Source organism: Pseudopodoces humilis, chromosome 24 (genome assembly GCF_049639895.1).
Source record: "Pseudopodoces humilis isolate 2021_Gansu_Grassland_sample_001 chromosome 24, ASM4963989v1, whole genome shotgun sequence".
Classification (NCBI taxonomy): Eukaryota; Metazoa; Chordata; class Aves; order Passeriformes; family Paridae; genus Pseudopodoces; species Pseudopodoces humilis.
In genome coordinates, this window is record NC_142223.1 from 6,716,566 (window position 1) to 6,737,480 (window position 20,915).

Here is a 20,915-nt window from a genome sequence, read left to right on the forward strand (position 1 = left end):
AGTTTCCCTCTGATGCTCCGATTCGGAGTGTGGCCATTAGCATTTTAAATGTGACATCAAATTAAGGCAGGATATGAGAAAGCACAAACACTGCTGAAATCCATCTGCTGCTCGGGCTCGGGGTCCCTCTGGAGCACAGGAAAACCTTCAAAAGCCAATTTGGACTCGTTTATCCCACTGGAAACCCGCAGCAGGGAAGGAGAGAGAGGGCAGGTCTGCAGCTCTGGGTGTGTGAAGGGGCAGCTCAGCAGCTCCTCACCCTCCTCATCCTCACCCTCCTCATCCTCACCCGCTCCGCTCTGCTCTCCCTTCACTCCTCTCACTGTCCCAGAGGAAAATGCGGATCAGCCTCTCGGATCAGAGCCCCAGTGCTCCTCTCCTCTCCCCCAGAGCTGAGCTGGAGCTGCCTGGGCTCCAGCAGATCCATCCCAACTCCCGGGCCAGGCTCCAGGAGCGTTTCCCAAGCAGCACAACCCACCCTGGCACCAGCTCAGGACCCTTGGTGCCCTTCTCCCCAAACACCCCAGCTCACTCAGCTTCCCCCTGTGTGATCTCTGCAGGCAGATAAAGCCCTTTCCCACAGACATGGCTCTGCACTACTTTTGATATTTAAATTGAGCCTTAATCAAAGCTGGATACGCATGGGTTTAGAGGCACTACATAATTAATATATTCCTATCTGAAATGTAATTACCGCTGTTGCATCATATATTTAAAGCCAACAGCTGGCTATTTAAGGTGAGGAAGACACTTTCACTGGGATAAAACAATCCTGTAACCAACACTGAAGGGTTTTATTTTGCTCACAACCACTTTTGAGGAGGCAGCTTCACCAGGGACACCCCAAGAGCTTGGGACAAAATTCCCCTGGCTGAGCTCTCTGCAGAGGTTCTGATGGATCCACAAGGATATTCCTGCTGGATTTCCCATCACAGGGTGTCAGAGCTCTCCCTAAAGCAGATTAATTTGTACACCTTGGGGTGGAGGGTTATAAAATGTCCCTTAACCCACTGGGTGCACACAGAAACTGAATTTCTGCACATTTATTGACTTTTTCCTCACACGAGTCACCCAGCTAAGTTTTAATTGTGTGTTTTCATCAGCCAGAAGTAATCACAATCAACATTTTAATTAAGATAATGGACAGAATTTTAGGACTTGTTAACCACAAACAAAGAGATAAAAGGAAATTTCACTGTTTATAATTCTTTGTATTACAATCAATGTAAACTACAAAAGAAACACATTAAATATTTCTATTTAATAAAAAACCCCTTTAGCTCTGAAGCCATACCCTCAGCCTGAAGAAAATACAAATCCATTTGTTCAAATGGCCTGGTCTGAAATTCAGTGGGAATTTCCATTTCCAAAACACAGCACTCTTCAATTAAAAGAGAATTTTACAAAAAAGGACTTGTTTCCTTTTGGGGGGCAGTGGGGTGGTGGGTGGAAGGAAGCAGCAGAAAGTGCTGGGGTGTGAATGACAAACAGGACTGGCTGAGCAGACCCTTTGCCATTTCCTCCACAAATTCCAGATACCGTTCTTGTGCCAGAAACTCAGGAGATCAAAGTGATTTTGGCCAGGTTTGATTAATTCTTAGCAGAGCTCAGGCTGCAGCTCAGAGCCCACAATAACAGGATAAGCAACTGCAGCCAGGCTGAAGGACATGAAATGAGTGAAGATTGGATCAATTCGGGAAAAATTAACACTGGGGGGGAGTGAAGCAACATTTGATTCCCAGCTCCTCTTTTCAGAGCTGCAGACAATTCCCAGTTCACTTCCCCTCCTCTGCCAACTAAAACATGGCTCAGTCAGCCCTGCTCTGCTGCCTGTGCTTTGATCAAGGTATTTGTAGCACCAAAGAGTATTTAAGGAATACTTCGTCAAGCCTGTAGATTTTTAAAATGTTTGACTCGTGCCAAATTAAAATGAACGAGACGTATGCTTCCCTAACTTCCTGATGAATAGGAAATGTGGATTTCTGACAGCAGCAGGCTGCTGTGGGAACAACTGCATTGTTAAAAATGCACCGGTGCTATTGCAGAATGAAGGGAAAAGCAGCAGATTGACATCCAGGAGACAATTCCTGATGTAAACAACCTCAACGTTTTCTCACAGAAAAAAAATAATCAGAGAAACTTATGTTTTTTTAATGCACCGAAGCATTAACTGCTCCCATTTTATTGACTTGCCTGTGTAATTTAAACCCCAAGCTGTAAGATTGTTCTGGAACAAAAAAAGCCACAGTAAGCAAAGCCTGAATCCCATGTTAATGATCCCACTTTTACCATTCTGTGAAACACCACTTTCCTCCTTAAAGCTGTTCAAAGGCAATGCCAGGAAAGCATTAAAACCAAACTGCTCTGCCCCTTTTCAGGCTTTCTCCACTCCCAGCTTCCCTACCAAATTCTGCTGTTTCCTTTTCAAAGTAACTAGGACTGCAAGCAGGACAGCACAGGGTTAAACTGGGGAAAGGGGTGCCCCCCAAGGAAAAAACAAGGTTAGAAAAGTTGCTTTAAAACCAATCATGACCTTGCATATTCCAGATTTCCAGGAGACCACTTGAACCCAAGCACTGGCTCAGGACAGAGAACAAATATTGAGTATCAGCAACGAAGGAGAAGGAGCTGATAACCAATAAAAACATGTAAGGCAATAGAGCAAACTCAGATTTAATCATTGCTTCACCACAGTTTGTTCCTAATCAAAGTCCTTAAGAATAATCTGGTCTTGAATCCTGAAAGAGGATAGCATTAATCCAAAGAAAATGAATTAGCACCAAAAAGAGATTAATAAAATGTTCTGAGACACAGACATCACAAAATAACCCGATCAGTAGGACAAAAAATCACCTAGTGCCTTTTTTAAAAAACAGACAACTATATCCTACTCTTCTGAGAGACAACAGCAATTTCACTTTTAAAATGTTTTAAGTTCAATAATTCAAACTGGTGAAGCAAACAGAGAAAAGCATTTATGGATATCACACCTTCTCACCTGACCTGCCACCCGTCGTTGTCCAGGAGAAGAAAAAGCAGCTGCACTTTTAACAGCCAACACTCAAACACTGCAGTGATGGAGGGCAAAAATAAACCAGTGCATTCCCAGAGAACTCCTCAGAGTTCTGCAAAATTCCAAACAAAACCCAAACCATCACAACCAATAAAACAGTGTGAGAGTTATTGGAACATTATTCTGTTTTTTACATCTTTGATTCCTCCCTTCCCAACAGAGCTGCTCTGGGGAGGAACAGTGACCCAAGGGCATCCAGCTTTTCCAGAGGAGCAAACCCAGAGGTGGCACAGAGCCGGGGGCAGGCAGCTGAACCTTCCAGAGCAGGGAACCTGCTGCTCCCTCCCAGCACCACTCACCTTCCCTGTCCCTTCTCTGAGCAGGACAGGATGCACAGGAACCTCTGCCCGTGGACATCACCCAGCTCTGTCCCCCCAGAGCTGCTGCTCCCCTCCAGCACTCAGGGCTTACCCCAGCAGGCTCTGGGAGCCTCACGCCGCTCCCAAATCCAGCTTCTCCCAAGTGCTCTTCCAGCTGCAGCATCAGCCAGTGCATTTCTCAACCCACAGGGCAGAGCAGCTCTCCTGTCACACCCTCAGTGCTGCTGCCCTTCAGCTCCTTCCCCAAAACCCCTGAGACCATGGACACCTTGTGGAAGTGATTTGGGGGATGTTATTGATCCTGCAGGAAGTTCTGGAGCAGTGGCAGAGCACAAAGGACACAACTCAAGTGCCCCTAAGGCATCAATCATATTTCACTTCTCATTTCCACTAAGGTATTTCCATGTATCTCTGAAATCTTGGAGGGATCTGGGACCACAAAAATGGTAAAAACGAGAGGATAAAATGTTATCCACAGCTGTTTTCAACACAGTTAAACTAGACTGATCAAATAATTTAATAGCTCCTCACGTGGCCTCCCTTAAGGCATCATTTGCTTTTTTTGACTGAGGAAACAAACCCAGAGAGCTCCTGCAGCAGCCCTTGGAGCTTGGGAACCACCTCTGGTGCTCTGCCTGCCCTGCTCAGCTCATCCCAACACAGCAAGCACAGCCCAGGGGAAAGGACCAACCTCTGCCTCACCTGGGGCCACACAGCAGCAAGGGCAGGATGGTACAGAGACATTTCCCAGGAAAACCAGCAGCAAGCAAAGCTCCCTCATGAGGAGGACTTGCAACTGCTCTCCAGGAAAGGAAAAGAGCTGCTCCTCTCATATAATTTTTAATAGGACTGATTCATCCTAATGTCAAGAGAAAGCTGTGATGGAGGGATGAAGTGATGCATCACAGAACAGCACTTCACCTGCCAGGAGCGCTGAGCCACAAGTGCTGCTTTCTCCAAGTCACCAGGCTGAGGCACGGAGCACGAAGCTGCTCTGAAATGATATTTAACACCTGCTGCTGCAGCACTGGCACTCCTCAGGCACTCCAGAGATCCACAATGCCAAACCAGACAAACTGCCAGACTTCTCAGAACCAGTTCCTAGTTCAGCAATAAACATAAAATCACCCCACTGTGATTTCAGATCTTACTGGAAACAGCAAATGAAGCCCCAGTTCATTTGAAGATCTAAACTCTGTATTTTAGTCCCAGCCCAGAACAGCCCCCAGCACCTCTCACCTGCAGGACGATGCACGAGTGCATCACAGCATCGCCTGTGTCACGTTTAACACCCTCTCCTTTGTTTGAAAGTATCAGTTTATGTTCCTGTTTTTATCAGTAAAACACCCTCATCAATTCCTGTACCCAGAGTGCACCTAGAACCAGGGGAAGCATAAGGTAAGGCTCACACACTCAGCCAAAAACTTTTATTTTGTGACAACCAACATGCTAATGCATTTAATTAGTAGGCGACATTTCAAAGCTGTTGACTTTAACTTTGCTGCTTCACTTGACATATTTAGCTGAAGGCAAAACAAGGCTGCTTTCCTGTTGGTATCTCACACTGGAAGAGAAACCAAGTGTCCTTTCCACTGCTCATCCTCCCTTTCCCCCAACAGGAAAATCAACAGCCACACACACACTGGGGATTTATTTTTTGCTGGTATAATCAGCATCAAGTGGTTTTAGGTTTTGTCATTTATACAAGTTCCTTTTATGCATTATGTCAGTAAGAAAAATTAAATTAACAGAGAAATTCAAGAACTCTGAGCAGGCAAAAGGAAACATAGAACAGAGACACTGTTTCCATGTCAAAAATTATGCACAATTGCCAGCAGCTCCCATGCCAAATCTCCATACTGCCATGGAGCTCACAGAATAACTGGAGGAGGGAAGGAAGGAAGGAAGGAGGGAAGGAGGGAAGGAGGGAAGGAAGGGAGGGAGGGAGGGAGGGAGGGAGGGAGGGAGGGAGGGAGGGAGGGAGGGAGGAAGGGAGGGAGGGAGGGAGGGAGGGAGGGAGGAAGGGAGGGAGGAAGAGAGGGAGGGAGGAAGGGAGGGAGGGAGGGAGGGAGGGAGGGAGGGAGGGAAGGAGGGAGGGAGGGAGGGAGGGGAGGGGGGAGGGGAGGGGGGGAGGGAGGGAGGGAGGGAGGGAGGGAGGGAGGGAGGGAGGGAGGGAGGGAAGGAGGGAGGGAGGGAGGGAGGGAGGGAGGGAGGGAGGGAGGGAGGGAGGGAGGGAGGGAGGGAAGGAAGGAGGGAGGGAGGGAGGGAGGGAGGGAGGGAGGGAGGAATTATTCTGATAGCAACAGCCTGTGGTGATCTATGTCTGTGGACAATACATTGATAAGGAGAGTTTATTATGTGCTCAGGACTTCAATAAAGCAATAATGAGCAGCAGGAACAGATTCCCAGAAGTTCCCAAAGCTCCTGCTCACAGAACTCTGCTGAAGGAGCGCCTGTGCCCCCCCTGTGACCCAGCAGCAAGGGGGGAAGAGTGCGGGGTCAGACAGGGGCAAACACAGCTCTGCTTTGCTCTTGCTCAGGCCCTGCACTTTTCCCTGGTAAAGAATGAAGTGCTAACAGGTTCTTAAAGGTTATTTTCTATTTTTCCTGATTAAACTGGCCACCTTGGTCTGGCATGGTCAGCTGTGATGCAGAGGCTGCCACAAGCCAGCCCTCATCCCAGAGCTGTGCTGGGGAAGGCAAATTTCACTTCCCAGGAAAAGTTTAACCCCCTGAGCCACAATTTCCTGACAACACTCAACTCAAAGTTCACGTTTCTGCTCAGCTCAACACGACAGGGATCACAAACTGAACTCCCCCAGTGAACTGAGGCTGCACCAAGGACAGGGCTGGACTTTAATAAAAACCAGCTCCTGTTTCAGAGGGTAAAGATTCACTCAGGAGGAGCCACAGAAGGGATCCAGGCTAAGAAATATTCCCCCCTCTGGAGACTGGGGCAGGGAAGGAGGAGATGTGAAAATGTTCCTTACCAGTTTGAAGTCTTGAATGCTGCAGATGAAATAGGGCGTGTTCGGCCGGCGACTTTCGATATAAACGCAATCTTTAAAAACACAAGATTTTAGAATAATGGGCATTAACTTCTGTGCCTCCAAGAAAGAACATAAAAACAGGATAAATTCAAATACAGCTCAAACTTTGAAAGAACCACCATTTCATTTGCATATTGTGTAATTTATTCTGAGTGTGATCTGAAAATAGAAACTATTTATGATGATAAATTAGGGAATTAACTGCATAAAAATTAACTTTGATTTGAATAGACATTTTGCTAGGAAAACAAAAAGAAAGGAATTTAAAGACCACTCTGGACTGAGTTAATAACAATGACCAGGTCACAGCCTATGAACCAGACCAAAATAAGAGAGGAAAGTAATCAGATTTTTCATGGTCAGCTTGCCATTAAGAACCAAGCACTAACATATTTTCTCTTCTAATTGTGAAGAAAACCAAGGCAACCAATCACAGATGAAACACAGCAAACTTAAATTAGATTTACCTCAGGGAAGGCCTGCGCTTTCTCGAATTACATTTGACAAGACAGAAACACAGTAATTATTTTTGTTTGCTTTTGACAACTGGGCTCTCCAAGGCTGCTGGAACATAAGGTCTGTTGTATTCAAAACAGTCTTGGCAATAACTACAACAAAAGCAGTGCCCTCGGAATGAAAACACGGCACGGATGGGAGAGAAGTGCCTGATTAATGATCCTGACCTTGCAACTCGGCAAACTCACACAGCTTGCTAAACAGAAAGATGCCAGCCCCAAAGCCAAGCAAATATTTAAAGGACAGTCCTGGTGTCCCCTCTCACACACAGATAAGGAGCTGCTGTTCAAAACACAGGAGAGATCTTCCAGGAGCGTTTTTGGATTTCTACAGAAAACAAGTTTTACAAGACACATTTCAAAGCAGAGTTCAGTTCAATCCAGCTGACTGGGAAGCTCCAGCAATCATCCAAGTATTCCCCCAGCCCTGGTTCTCCCCGATTTCCTGGGCTGATCAGAGCATTTGGAGCAGTCCAGGATGGCAGCTGAAGCCAACATTCCCATCCTGCTCCCCTGCAGGAGCCCTCGGGGTCACTGTGGAAAGCTGCCCCGTTTCAGACACACACAACACCACAACTCACGAGATCTTTTTGGGTTTTTCCCCCTCGCTATCTCGGCTGTGCAAGCCTCATTTTGCAGAGTTTTATCAGGCAGCAGGCAGAACAAACAGCCCAGCATCCCTGTGAGATGGCTGGCACAGAGTGAGGGGATGTGGCATCTCCCATGGATAAAGACGGGCTCTGGGCTGCATTTGAGGGAGGCACTGCTGGCTGCCTGCCAAGCCCTAAAACAATAATGACATCCAGTTACGAGTCTCCAAAGCAAGAGAGGCCAGGCAGATAAGAAAAACAAGTTTATCCAGGTGCACAGCAATGCTGTGGATGATAGAAACTCAAAAGATGCCCCCCCAGAAAAGGAGAATATTTACGGATGCACACGCATCAGCCACTCAAAACTCGCCATAAAGAGCAATTCCTTCCATTTACCAGAAATCCAAACAGCTTCCATGGGGACCCAAGAAAAGGAAAACTGCATTAGCATTTTTCTAATATGCAACAAACCTGTAGAGATAAGATTTATGCCACTGAAAGCTACAGAATAGCCCCTTCCTCACCCTCAGCACACTGGAATGTGCCACTGCACCCTTTTTTCCACTGACCACACACTTGTGGAACAATTTCAGCTCTCTCTGGCTGCACAGAGCTTCTGCATAGGCTTACACAACTTCAGTCAAGTGTAATTTAATTTCTTTCACTGAAGGCCAGCCGTCCTCACATGTTCCCCATTTGCCAGGAAACAAGAGCAAGGCTGAAGCCAGCAGGGATGGGGAAATGGGTGTGCTGCAAATTCCCCCTCTGGCTTTCCCCCCAGGTAACACAAGCACTACCTGGGACAAGTTCAGCATCTGATGTTGATGTTAAATCACAGAGTTCAGCACCAGCTAAGCAGCAAAAGCTCCGAAAGAAAATGAAATTAACAAAAAAAACACCGAAAAATAAAACATATAAAGGGTTTTCCATAACCCTTGCAAAACAGTGAGGAAATGTTGAGTGCCCTGCACAGCCAGCGATTCCCTGCCTGTCTGCAGCCACGAGCTCACTTCCCTCTTTCGTGTAAAACGTCCCACTGGAGATGAAGCATTTCCCTGACACATGGTACAGAGTCATTCTGCCTTTGGGCTTGTGATATTCACCAGATGTGCCCTAGTTCTGAAGGGTTACATTGATATTCCCACACTAAAAGCTGCTTTTAAAATTAGAGCTTCGATGCATGGACATAAAAAATTCTCTTGGAAAAACAGCCCAACCAGCTCCATTTTCTGAACCTTTAGCAGCTCAAAGGCCGCAGCATTTGTAGTAACCATCTTCACAATTAGAACCCTTTCATGTTTCACCTAATGAGTCAACACTTCCATCATCCCAGGAACAAAGCTGTAGGCTCTCTGTGCAGCTCTGCACTTCCACAGGGAGGATATTCCTTGAAAGCCTTTCTGAAGGAGCCATCTACAATCCCTCCCCAGCAGCTTCCACCAGCCTTGCATGTGAGTACAGACACGTACAAACCCCAAACTCGAGCTGTGGGCCAGCAACTGAAGGATATTTCCAGTCCTGAATATTTATTATTATTATTATTATTATTATTATTATTATTATTATTATTATGGAATATTTCTGTTCCTCCATCCTGGTGCCTGAGATGAAGAGGCTCAGTGGTCCCAGAGCTCTGAGGAAGCCTGAGCAGGCGATCCTGGATCCTTCTCCTGCCAGATCCAGGGGAAGCCCAGGACCCTCCCCGTGGCTCAGGTGCCACAAGTGAAGTTAAGGAAGTTAAAGAAGTTAAAGAAGTTAAATGCCAGCCCCCCAGAACAGTTAAATGAGATTGGGAGCAGCAGCAGTCAGAGATACCACCTTCCAAAGGATCAGAATCAATGTTTGCAGCATTCAGCGAGTTCTAAAGGCTGAAATCTGAACTTGCCCACATTCCAAGCGCAGGAAAATTGCCAAAGCCTTGCACACAAAGGTCAGGCATGGAGACAAAGCTGCAGCAGCAGCAGCAGCAATACCTTTGGCACGGGGGCTCAAACACAGCAACACGGCGAGGAGGGCCCTGGGAATGCCAAACACGTGCTCTGGACTCCAGCAATATTCCCAGTGACAGGTAGGAGCCCAGCACTCGCCTCTCTTCCCCCATATGGCTGACAACAAACAAATTGCCAGTCTGATCTTCCAGTGGCACTTCCTGCTGAGCAGATTCCAAGCAACGCTGCTGGCTCCTTGTCAGGGAACGACGAGCTCCAGCCCTGCTCTGCAATAAATGGTTCAACCAATTTACTGTGTTCATTTGAAGCTCACAGGAGTATTCCCAGTGCCTGGACTATAGTTCTTATTTGGCAAATGATTTTATTATAAACCGGTATCATAGTGAATCCATTTTCTTTAAGGGGTTTTGCTGCTGTTTAATGGACTGTCAGTATAATTTAGATTTCATCTATTTAAACTCATTCAAGCCTGGCTCCTGATTGTACAATAAATGGAACATATTTCTATTCAACAAAATTAATGACAGCTAATTGTACTCTGCAGTTCCCAATTTCATAAAAGCAACTGTTCTGCGGCTCAGGCCCCCAGCTACATTTCCCACACCAATTATTTTCCTGCACTTTTCAAGCATGTCCACAACACTGCACGGTTCCCCTTGGAAGGTGCATTCACACATCCTTCCTTAACAGAGCTGGTACAAAGCAAACACCATTTCACACATTTCTGTGCCACCAGAAATGCCAGGCTGCAAGCAAAGCCAGGGCGGCTGCTCAGCCCCTACCTCGTGCCAGGGGCTCCTCCTGCCTTGCAGGTGGCTTTTTCAATTAAACACATGAAAAGGGAGGAGGGGTGGGAATGAGAATCCAGGCTGATGAAAGAAATTAATTAAATAACCAGTTAGTCTGAAGCTCCTCCTCTAGCACCAGATAAGCTTTGCTGCACACAGGCCATTTCTAACGGGCTTTTTCTGGTCTTTTGGGGCCACAGAAACTTCTGCTGGAGGTGCCACACTTGCCCCCAGCGCTTCCCAGTGATATTTCACAAATCCCCCTGCAGCCACCCGCCTCCCAAAGCTCTTCATGGGCAATGTGGGAGACAAAAGGACAAACAGCACCAAAAATTCACCACATCACTACATGACCTTACTTGATCTATTTTAAACAGTCTCAAGCACACCAAGAGAGCTGGGAAAACTCTGCTGTTCCCAAGCCCATCACAAACACCAAGTGCTTGCTTAACTCCTCTCCCTTTGCTGCCCTTTTGATAATTAAAGTGCAACACACCCAAACACCTCATCAACACATGGATGGGCTTTATTTGTGTATCCTCAAGTGGAAAAATGAGAGCCATTCCCATTTCCCTACTGACCCAACACTTCACTTTCCTGATCAGAGAGCCCCTTCTATCAGCTGCAGCCCTGAGCAGAGACCTGTCCAGAAGAGGAAAATGCAATGTGCCACCTGAGTGAGCAGGATTTGCACAGGATGCTGTGCTCCCAGCAGTGCAGCCCCAGACCCTGATACTCCTGAGGGAGCCTCACTCACTGCTGCCTGCCAGCTGAGAGCCACCTGCCAGCACCCACTGAAAAATGACCTTCATATTTCACAATAGCAAGCATCTTCTGAAAGGAAAGGTATTTTCCTATTTGTAAATAGTTCTGAGAAGCCCTTCCTAGGGAACAGATCAGTGCAGCAGCTGTGAAGCTGAGCCTGCAGCACAAGTGTATTTATTTTGTTTCAGCACTTGTGTGGCACCTTTCTTCTTCATTTTCAAGCCTAATGATGAGGTCAGGACGGAAAAATTATGGTGAATCCACATCCCCAGAGCCCCACACCCAGGCCTGGGCACCCCAGCCCCTCTGAGCTGCTCTCTGCGATTTATCCAGAGCCAAACAAAGCCAGAGGAATCCATTTGCCAGCTCAACCTTGATCTGCACTTAAGGCTCCATCTGTCAGGCCCCAGCAGCTGCCCTGGACACAGCAGTGCCTCCCCTGCTAGAAGGAAAGGGGAACTCAGGAAATGTCTTTTTTCAACCCAGTCTGGCTCCTGTGTGCATTGACAGCAGGGACAAAAGTTACCTCTGTGCATCAGGGGCTGAGCTGGGCTCCTCAATTATTTTCCACTCTCAGTTTTGCTCACCTGATCCCTAAAATCCAACCTTCTCCCAAGTGACAGTGCAGGCCGGGATGTGCCCAGCACAGAGCTCCAGCTGCAGGCTGCTCCACTCTGCACACTTCCCTCAGCCTCAAAGAAAACCCTCCTGAGATGTTTTCATGCGTTTTCTTAACTCTCCTGACGTGTTTTGAGACTAATTCAGGCCTTCTCTCTAATGTTTTTCTTTCTTTTAATTACTGAAGGAGGAGTGGGCAAAGAATGCATTTGTTTCCATTGAAACAAAAGTTTTGAAGATAGTATTTTCTAAAAAAAAAGATTGCTGAGTTTTCCTCACAACTATTCACACACATAGAAAAGTTGAAAACAGTGGTGGAAGTGTGAAAAATGAGGGGACTTTTACAACCACGAGAAGCAGTGCAGCTCCTAGGGTTACTCTATTTACAGCAGCTGAAAGTCTGTCACTGAATTATTTCAACAATCTCCTATCACAAAGGTAACAGACTTTCAAAAGAGGAGGAAAATAGATTGCACCCTCCTAGAACACATCTTCCTATCAACTTCTGAGGGAGGAGAAGACCACACGTGCAAAAACACATCACAAAACCTGCTCAACCCACACAGAACAGCAGGATGGCCAAAGACCTCCTAAAATTACAACGTACAGCTGAAAGCATACTTTGCTTGCGCTTCTTCCTTTTGCCCAAGCAATAAATTAAAACTAAAACCTCCCAGAAAATAATTAACTTTCCTCCTTCCAGCTTCAACAGCCCAAAATACACTTGCCAGAACTTCAAAGCTTATAGAAAGAAATCCTGTTTGTTTTATGTGTATTTTTATATTGAATTCTGATTCTTTCTCAGAATTTTCTCAGCACCTGCAGTCCCACACCTCAGTCCTGCCCACTGGGAGCTCACCCAGCACTCATCTGAAAAATGCAAAATGCTCCAAGGCAGCAGATAGCAAGTGCCAAGTGCAAGATGTGACTTTGCTGTCACTGGGGCTCACTGGTGTGTCCCCCTGGCCCCCCAGCACTGCCCAGATTGCTGATGGGCAGGGCAGTGTTTCACCCAGCCTCACCTCCCTGCCAGGCTCTTGGTGCATCCACTGATGTCACTGCAGAAACAGATCCTCCTAAATCCTTTTAATTCCTGCAGATCCTTTTAAATGTTTCTACGTAGGCAGAGCAAACGATATTGTCCCCATCTGCAGGTGACAGTCACCTGCTCTGCCCAGGCTCCAAAGCAGCCTGGGCTCTCACCCAGCACTGCAGCTGCCACCACAGCAGCACCAAAATCCCCATTCCGTGGCTTTAATTCACTAATAGCCCTTCCTGAGCTGGATTTTGGCAAAAGCCAGTGGCATAGAAGGGATCAGTCTGCATGGGAAATGGAAGAAAAATCAGCATTAAATGATCTAACTGAAATCCAAGAGGAGGGGAAAAAATAACTCTCGGTGTTAACTCTCTTTCATTGTCATCTCCCTATGCTAAGAAAGCCTAAAGCAAATTTGAATATAAACTGTGCAACAAAAATTAATCCTACTCCAACAGGCTTTCTGACAACAGCAAGTTGAGAACTGTGAGGGGAAAAAAAAGAAGGAAAACCCCAGAGATTAGATTTGGAAGGAAACAGGAGGGAGGTTGTGGAAACTGAGAGGACAGATGGGGAACTGGGCCAACAAGCTTTTAGGATAGGCCTGTGTGATTTCCAGCAAAGTAGAGAAGATTAATTGCACAGTGTTGTCTAAGCCCTACTCAATTCTTTTTAATACATTATTTAAAGCTGTGCATGCATTCATTATATCTATGCAAATTAATAAGAGCAGTATTTACATGGTAACAATACAGTGAAACCTTTCACTCGAAAAAAAATTCAATGATCTTGATTATCTGTTTATTTACAGTTTATTTGCTATTACTCCAATACAGCTGCTGAGCTCAGCACAGGAGAAAAAGCAGAATTAAGTGCTGGATTAAGTACTCTACAGCAATGGGGTAAACACAGAATGAGATTTTAACCAAGAAATGCAGACCTTGAACTTTCCTCTCTATCAGATGAGAGCACTTAAGAGAAAGAATCAAATGATTGGAAAGGATTTCCTGTCCTTAAAGCCCAGAGGATGTAAGCTGAAGACAGTATCCCTTCTGCACACACCTTTAATTTTCATCTTTCTAATCCTTGCTGTGTCTCATTAATTTAAACTCTCTAATCCCTCTCAGAATTTATGTAATTTGCACCCTTTGCCACAAATGCATCTCCCTGTACGTAAAGAGCTGGAAGAGCTCCTTCTGTAATGGATGCTAACATTGCTTTAGAACACCTCCAGCACAGGGATGTGTACTCAAGATCTCACTCCTGATAAGAAATTACCCTTAAAATCAAATTTAAAAATGGGTATATCCAGTTATCGTTTCAGCCATGCTCAGGTCCCTCCTGAGCTGAGCTCATGTTTGTTCTCATCACTCTCAGCAGTTTCCAAGGCAAGTTTTACAACAGCACAAAGAGCCAACACAACAGAAAAGTTTCAGTGCCAGAGTACATCTCTTACACTGATTACTATCAACAAAATGTAAAATTTAATAAGCAGGAGTTGCAGAAGAGTTACAAAATATCCCCATTATCACAAATAGGATGGCTTTGCCTGGACAAACTCCCCCAGATCAGCCAGAGGCACTGCTCCGTCCTACTACAGGATAAAACTGAGACCACAAACTGATTTCCCATCTTGATTTTAAGCAAACTCTTTTTGCAATAAAGCCAGTGTATCACATTGTACTCCTGGGCCCACACAACAGCTGTTCTCAACAGATTCTGAATTATTTTTCATCCTCTGACACTGAAAATCAGATTGCCACCAAAGCTGACGCTTCCGCAGGCTCCCAGTTGCTCAAAAACAAATATTACTCAGCCACGAGCCCTGACACCACGGCAAAAACAGCTCCTTTGCAGTGATGGATGAAATGAGCCGAAATGGAAGCTGAAGCATTTCAGGAGAGAAGCTGTTCTGACTGATGTTGGCAGAGCTAAGTGGAAGACAGACTGCTGAAGGCTCCTGTGGAAGGAGGAGGATGGCAGCAGCACGTCCCAGCTGTCCCCAGGCACAGCCTGAGCCCTGACAGCCCCCAGAGCTGGATGCAGCACCCCAGCCATTCCCACCTGAGCTGGGAGATTGCTGTGCCGAGCTGTGCAGCACCTCAGGGACAGCCCAGAGGGATGTCACCTCTCTGCTCCCCGCTCCCAGCCTGAAGCCATCTCTGTTTCAGCCCTGCAGCTCTGCACTGCGGGAACATGAACCTGCCAGGGCTCTCCAATTGCCAGCAGAGCAGCCAAACACAGCCACAGCTCGTGGGGAACCAACTCCCAGCAGCGCTTGTCAAGTGCTGTGCAGACAGACTGGGAAGTTTGCACTCAAAAAAGGAAGCTGGGTAATCTCATTTCAAGTGCAGCTTGAGGAAAACATTCCCTGGCAGCAGCCACAGGTTAGACCTTGCAACCTTACGTGAGACCCTAAAATCTCCCTGTGAACTTGGCAGTAATTGAGGCACATCCAAGGCACCCAGAGCACACTGCAAGCTCCTGGTGCTGTCCCCAAAAACATCCCTGGTTCCAGCACTGCTCTGCCCAGCAACTGGGCACAGGCACAGCCATTAACCAGGGGTGAAACCAGCACAACAGCAGATGAGAGCCTCAGTCATCTGGGTCATATTACACACAGCACAGGAGCACAGCTCTCCAAAGCAATCAGAGATTCCCAGAAAAGCTTGCCAGAAAGGCTGAAGATGTCTCCACATCCCCCCAGCTCCAAAGTGGGAGTGAAGCGTTTAATGCATCATCCAATTTAGTTCCCAAACTCCCAGGGACAGAGATTCCATATGATACACAGATAATTAATGCAGTAGAAAGCAAAGAGGGTGGCTCTTTTCCAAAGGGGACCTAAGTTCATTCCCACAAGTCAGATACCACAAGATACAGCCAGAAGCTTCCCATGCACACCCACGTTTGTCTGCAAGGGAAAGGCTGCAGCCTCCCCCAGGCCAGGGATAATTCCAACTCCCAGGAGCACACTGTGCTGGCTGCAGCCCTGCCTGGCAGCTCTGGGGCACGAGGACTTCCAGAGGAAACACCAAATCACAGTTTCTTACACCAAATCACAGTTTCTTACACCAAATCTGAGTTTCTTACATGAAATCAGAGTTTCTTACACCAAATCAGAGTTTCTTACATGAAATCTGAGTTTCTTACACCAAATCAGAGTTTCTTACATGAAATCAGAGTTTCTTACATGAAATCAGAGTTTCTTACCTCCAGGCCTGTACACGACGTCGTCCTCGGTGATGAAGGACGTTATCTCGCCATTGTCGGTTCTCTCATAGCGGGACTTCTTCTTGGGGGGTTTCTTTTTGCTCTTCTTGGTGGACTCCTCGGTGGTGGCACTGTTGTTGTCATTGTCCTCGTCCTCGCTGTGGTCGCTCTCCGCGTAGTTCTTGGCGCCTCCCTCCAAGGTGCAGCTGCGCCGGGGCCGCGAGTTCTCGCTCTCCCTCGCCTTGTCCCTCTTGTCCCGCTCCTTGTCCCGGTCCCGGTCCCTGTCCTTCTCTTTGTCTTTGTCTTTCTCCTTGTCTGCTGTCATGATTCGCCACGTGCCTTCTTCTGTCCTCTCACGGCTGGGCCTCCGTGAAAGGTAGACAGTGAGCCTGGGCTTCAGTCTTCTGAATTTCTCACTCAAAGCCAGGAAAAATTCAACCACTCCAACAACCCCAGCGTTTTAAAAAGGTTCTTGAAGAGGTGAAGGGAGAGAAAGAGGGAAAAAGCCCATGTTAGTATTCCAAATTCCTTCAATTCCTGAAGATAAAAATTAAAACCCGATAAAATCCGACATCCTAAAGAAATTCAGGAAAGCACAAAACGTAAAATACAAAGCAGCCTTTTGAAAGCTTCACAGAAATGGTAACTTCAGTGTCTGTAAATGTTTGAAGCTACCTCCATCCTCAAAAAAGATCCCTGTACTCCTTAAAAAAATTCTTCAGTTCCCTGCAGACACACAATAACTTCTTGGATGGGGAGTGCTCACTGAGAACGGGTGTCCTTTATACCTGCAGCTAACAGGGAGTGCAAAAAACAAACCCCATAAAACATTTAAGAAAGGACAAGGGCAAAGAGGAAGAGTCTCCAGCTTTTAGCTGGAAGCAAATGAGGGAGCTCAGCAAATGGCTGTATTGTTTTACATCTCACCACCACTCACAAACCATGCCCTACAAAGCTGGTACAGGGTAAGGGATGCCATCTGCCACTTCCAGGGCAATCTGTTAGCAAGTCCTGCCCCTACCCTGCTTTTCCAAAAATAGAGCTAACCTGTAATCCACAGATTACAGGAATTAATTAATTGAAACCAAACCAAACCAAACCACAAGTAGTTACCACTGCACTAATGAAATCTGCTTTTTCCATAAAAACTGGACTTTCCATGAAAGGAGGATATTTCAAAAAGGAGACATTCAACTCACAAAGATAAATTATCCTTTTTTTTCCCCCCCTAATTCACCAATAATGCTGAATCTGCCCACATCCAATTCCTAAGTTTCCAGGAAGCTGCTACGTGGTGCAACTCAAAATTAGCCCACGGTGTAGAATGTCTCAAAGGCAGGGACCCGAGAGCATTGATTGCTCATGCATTAAGCTTTTGAAACCACATCAGAGAAGGAAAAAGGCTGGTTTATTTTTGAGGAGTCAGCTGAGGAGTCCCTGATCCCGTGCACTGGAAATTCCTTCAGCCCTACACAAAGCTCAGCCCTCAATATTCCTGTGGCTGTCGCAGCAGGGAACAGCAGAAGAGACAAATTGCTGTTTGTGCTGCAGCTGAGGCTGTGCTGGGCTCTCTCAGGCAGGGAGATGATGCTGTGTGCCCCTCCCAAGCTGCCAGGATCCTCAGGGGATGTGATGGAGCTGCACTGAACACCACAGCGAAGCTGGCAGCTGCCAGGGACTGCTCAGAGCTCCAAGGGATTCTTACATTCTTACATTTCCAGAGGTGAGGGCATTCCCCAGCAGCAAAACTTGGGGGTTTTTATTGCTGTCCTCTAGCACAGCTGCAGCACGAGCACCTTCCTGTGACTGCCAAGTGCAAAATGTCCATTCTTTTTTGTCTTTACATCGTTTCCAATTTAAAAAATCCCCATCAGTCACCATTTCATTATTGAGGATGGGCAGTAAATGACAGAAAGAGCAGGTTTGAAACCTGGCCAGCTCCAGGGCTTCTCCTTGAAAGCTCAAGATGAAAAGCTAAGAAGGTGCCAATCACCCCACACCTCTAAACTTAAAGACAAAATGATTTTAAAGTTCCTGTCTTAAGGACAAATAAAAAAGTTGATTAGTAACTGACAGATGATGCATCCATATTTATTCTACCTCCATCTGAAACACTCTGAGCTCCACCTTTTATTGTCCAAGTCTCAAGGAGCCAGAGCTGTGCAAACATTTCTGAGAAAGGCACAATTCCAGTGCAGGCTGCTCCTGGCAAAACTTCCATTTGAAAGTAGAGCTGAAGTGAAGCACTCAGTCTGTGCTGAGGCCACATCAAACACACAGACTCACCCCAAAGCAGCTGCCCTGGCCCTGCTGTGCCGTGCCCATCCTGCCAGGAGCAGCCAGGGGTGGCTCCAGTGCTGGAAACCCTGCAGGACCCCAATTCTGCCATCAAAGCTGCAGGGCTAAATCCTCGCTGCTCCCTCAGATTAGATTCAAACAAAGTACTTCAGTGTTTTTATTACAAGTCCAATTATTAGGGGGATTTTTTTCCCTGGGTTTATCTTCTTTGCACAACACCGTTCTGCATAGAGGGGTAACACTGAATAAACAAACACCATGTTCAGATTATTTCATTTACTGGAGGGCTGTGCAAGAAGCAGTGTGCCGCACTTTGCTCTGTTCAGCTGTGAAATTTCCACTCAAATGGCCACTTTCCTCCCAGCTCCCATTTCCGGGGATCCAATAAAAAAATAATTTTCACAGCCATTGCTTTCTTACGTAAATATATCACATTTCCAAGACTATTTCAGTCTGAATACTCAACTTCAAAGATTTTGCAGGATTAAACCAACATCCATGAAGCACTGAGTACTCCTGTCTAAGAATAAAGCAGCTCCACAACGTTCAGAATAGCTGTAACAGGAAAAAAACCACATCTCCCACATTCTTTCTTCACCCACCACGGAAGCTGCTACAAATTCAGTGTGCAGCCTGTTCACTCTTCACCAACACGTGAGCCCTGTGAAAACTCATCTGCTGACTCAACATCACTCACCAGTCACAGCTGCTGAGTGGGCTCAGCGCCTGTGCCGCTCTCTGGGCGATTATGAATGAACACAGCACCCAAAAACCGCCCCCACAGAACCTGGGGAGCCTTTTCTCTGCTCCCTGAAGTGATCACACAGAGCCTGCAGCAGGGCAGGCTCACTGCAAACCTGGAGTGGTTCTGCTGAACTCCCTGCCCTGGGTTTCTGCTCCTCCTTCAGTCTGCACCAAACCCCAGCAAAGCAGCTGCTTCTGTCATTCTGCTGCAGCAAACACGGGCTGGAGGGCAGAACTGCCTTCCACAGGAGATCTCTGCTCCTTCCACGGGGAATTCGCCCCAGAAGGAGCCATGTCAGCTAAAAGGGGAAAAATCACCTTACAGCAGCTGCGTGGGAGAAGAGCCCCCATGTTTTTTGCTCAATGCAAGTTGAAACACCCCAGGAAAATCCTCAACTTCACTGCAATCACACTCTAAGACCTTCTTGTTGTTATTTTTTAACTCAAGCCTCAGGATATGGCCATTTCTCCAAGTAAGTTTATTACATGCACTCTGGGATAACTTTCTTTATCTCCACCTACTCTGTTATCGGACTTGCAAGGTCTTTTTTATCTTAAATTGTTTAGAGATCAAACATCAGCCAAAAATGTGTTTGCAATCACTCACTAAAGTCTCCTGTTCTCTGCTTTGTAGCAGAAAATGCAGATACTGACAACTTCCCATCACATTCCAATGTTGGTGTTCTTATTAAAATGCTCAGGCCTCCAGTGATGAGGAAATGAGAACCTCCCACCAGGATTTTAGAGAAATCCAGCAGGCACAATTTAACCTTTAACTTCATCTAATCTGAAGTGCAGAAGTTCATAATCATTATTTTCAACTGATCATTTCCCCATATTCACCTGGTTTTGTTTCCACCTTCCCCCAGCATTTTGAATCTAGTTCAAATTAAAGTTTAAACCTTTTTCTCAGCCACAAAACCCTTCTAACACTGCAACCCCAGCGTGGAGAGGAGGAGATTGCTGCTCCCACAAGTTATTTCGTCTGTACACCTGGAACCCCCTCTCAGAGCAAAAGGCACATATAGCACCACTCTGCACATTAAGTACTTAAACCTCTTAACCAGAATTAAAGAGTCAGGTTTTAAAGATAATGTGAAAGCAAGTCCAGCAGAAATGCTACAAGACTGTAACAGGAAGGCATCTAAAAATGCAGGGCAACTAAAAATATGGAGAAGAGCTTCTTTTTCTTATTTAAGCTAGACAGATAAATCTTTTAACAAGATTTGTTTGGTCATGTGTAACCAGACTTAATAAACACAACAGGACCATTCTTCTGTAAGCTTTTAGTCTCATATTGCCAGATAAAAAGGCACTGTTTTCAGCAAATGCCAGATTAAAGAACTATGTGCTGCCAGTGCTAGAGTTCCTGCCACGAAGCTTTTCTAATTTTGATGTCAAGGAAGAATTTGAACTCCGTGTAAGTGCAAGAAATTAAAACTAAAAACCAAAGAAAAAAAAAAAGGGGGGGGAGGGAAACAGAGAAAACAGCCCATAATGGTTTCCCCATATATTTATAAGGTTTTAAGAACTACTTTAAGAAAAGCTTTGAGATCATTTGTGAAAAATAACCCCGGTAAGTCGAAGATGAAGGAAAGGAAATCTCTGCTGCCAGAGAGAGAAGAGCTGAGCTGCAGGAGCCCAGGAGCTGTGAGCAGGGGAGCTCCCACACTGATCCCAGCTCCCTGATAAAGCTCATTAACCAGGGGAGCCACACACCTTTAACCTTCAGCTTTCAGGAAGGACTGGCAACATCTGTTAGCAACTTTCTCCCACATTCTTTCCCTATCGCCTGTTTGCCATGGAAAATATGAGCTGCAGATATTCAGAGGGACCAAGTACATTGAGAGCTCATGTGGGATATCCCTCAGAATATTCCCCACTCCCAGGGGCCATTCCTCATCCCAAATTGCCAGGCACAGTGCTCCCAACAGCACAGCCAGCAGCTGCAGGCTGAGG

General features: G+C 46.3%; 1 protein-coding gene across 4 annotated transcripts in view; it reads right to left on the reverse strand.

The window, feature by feature from the left end:
• Positions 1–20,915, reverse strand: part of RERE (arginine-glutamic acid dipeptide repeats) — a 173,415-nt gene that overhangs the window by 100,506 nt on the left and 51,994 nt on the right. For all 4 annotated transcript variants that reach the window (XM_088066413.1, XM_088066412.1, XM_088066414.1 and 1 more), the window contains exons 2-3: positions 15,915–16,385; positions 6,384–6,454 (exon numbers count right to left, since the gene is read on the reverse strand). In XM_088066413.1, coding sequence (XP_087922539.1) covers positions 6,384–6,454; positions 15,915–16,239 — 396 coding nt within the window. In that variant the 5' untranslated portion in view covers positions 16,240–16,385. The remainder of the gene's footprint in view (positions 1–6,383; positions 6,455–15,914; positions 16,386–20,915) is intronic.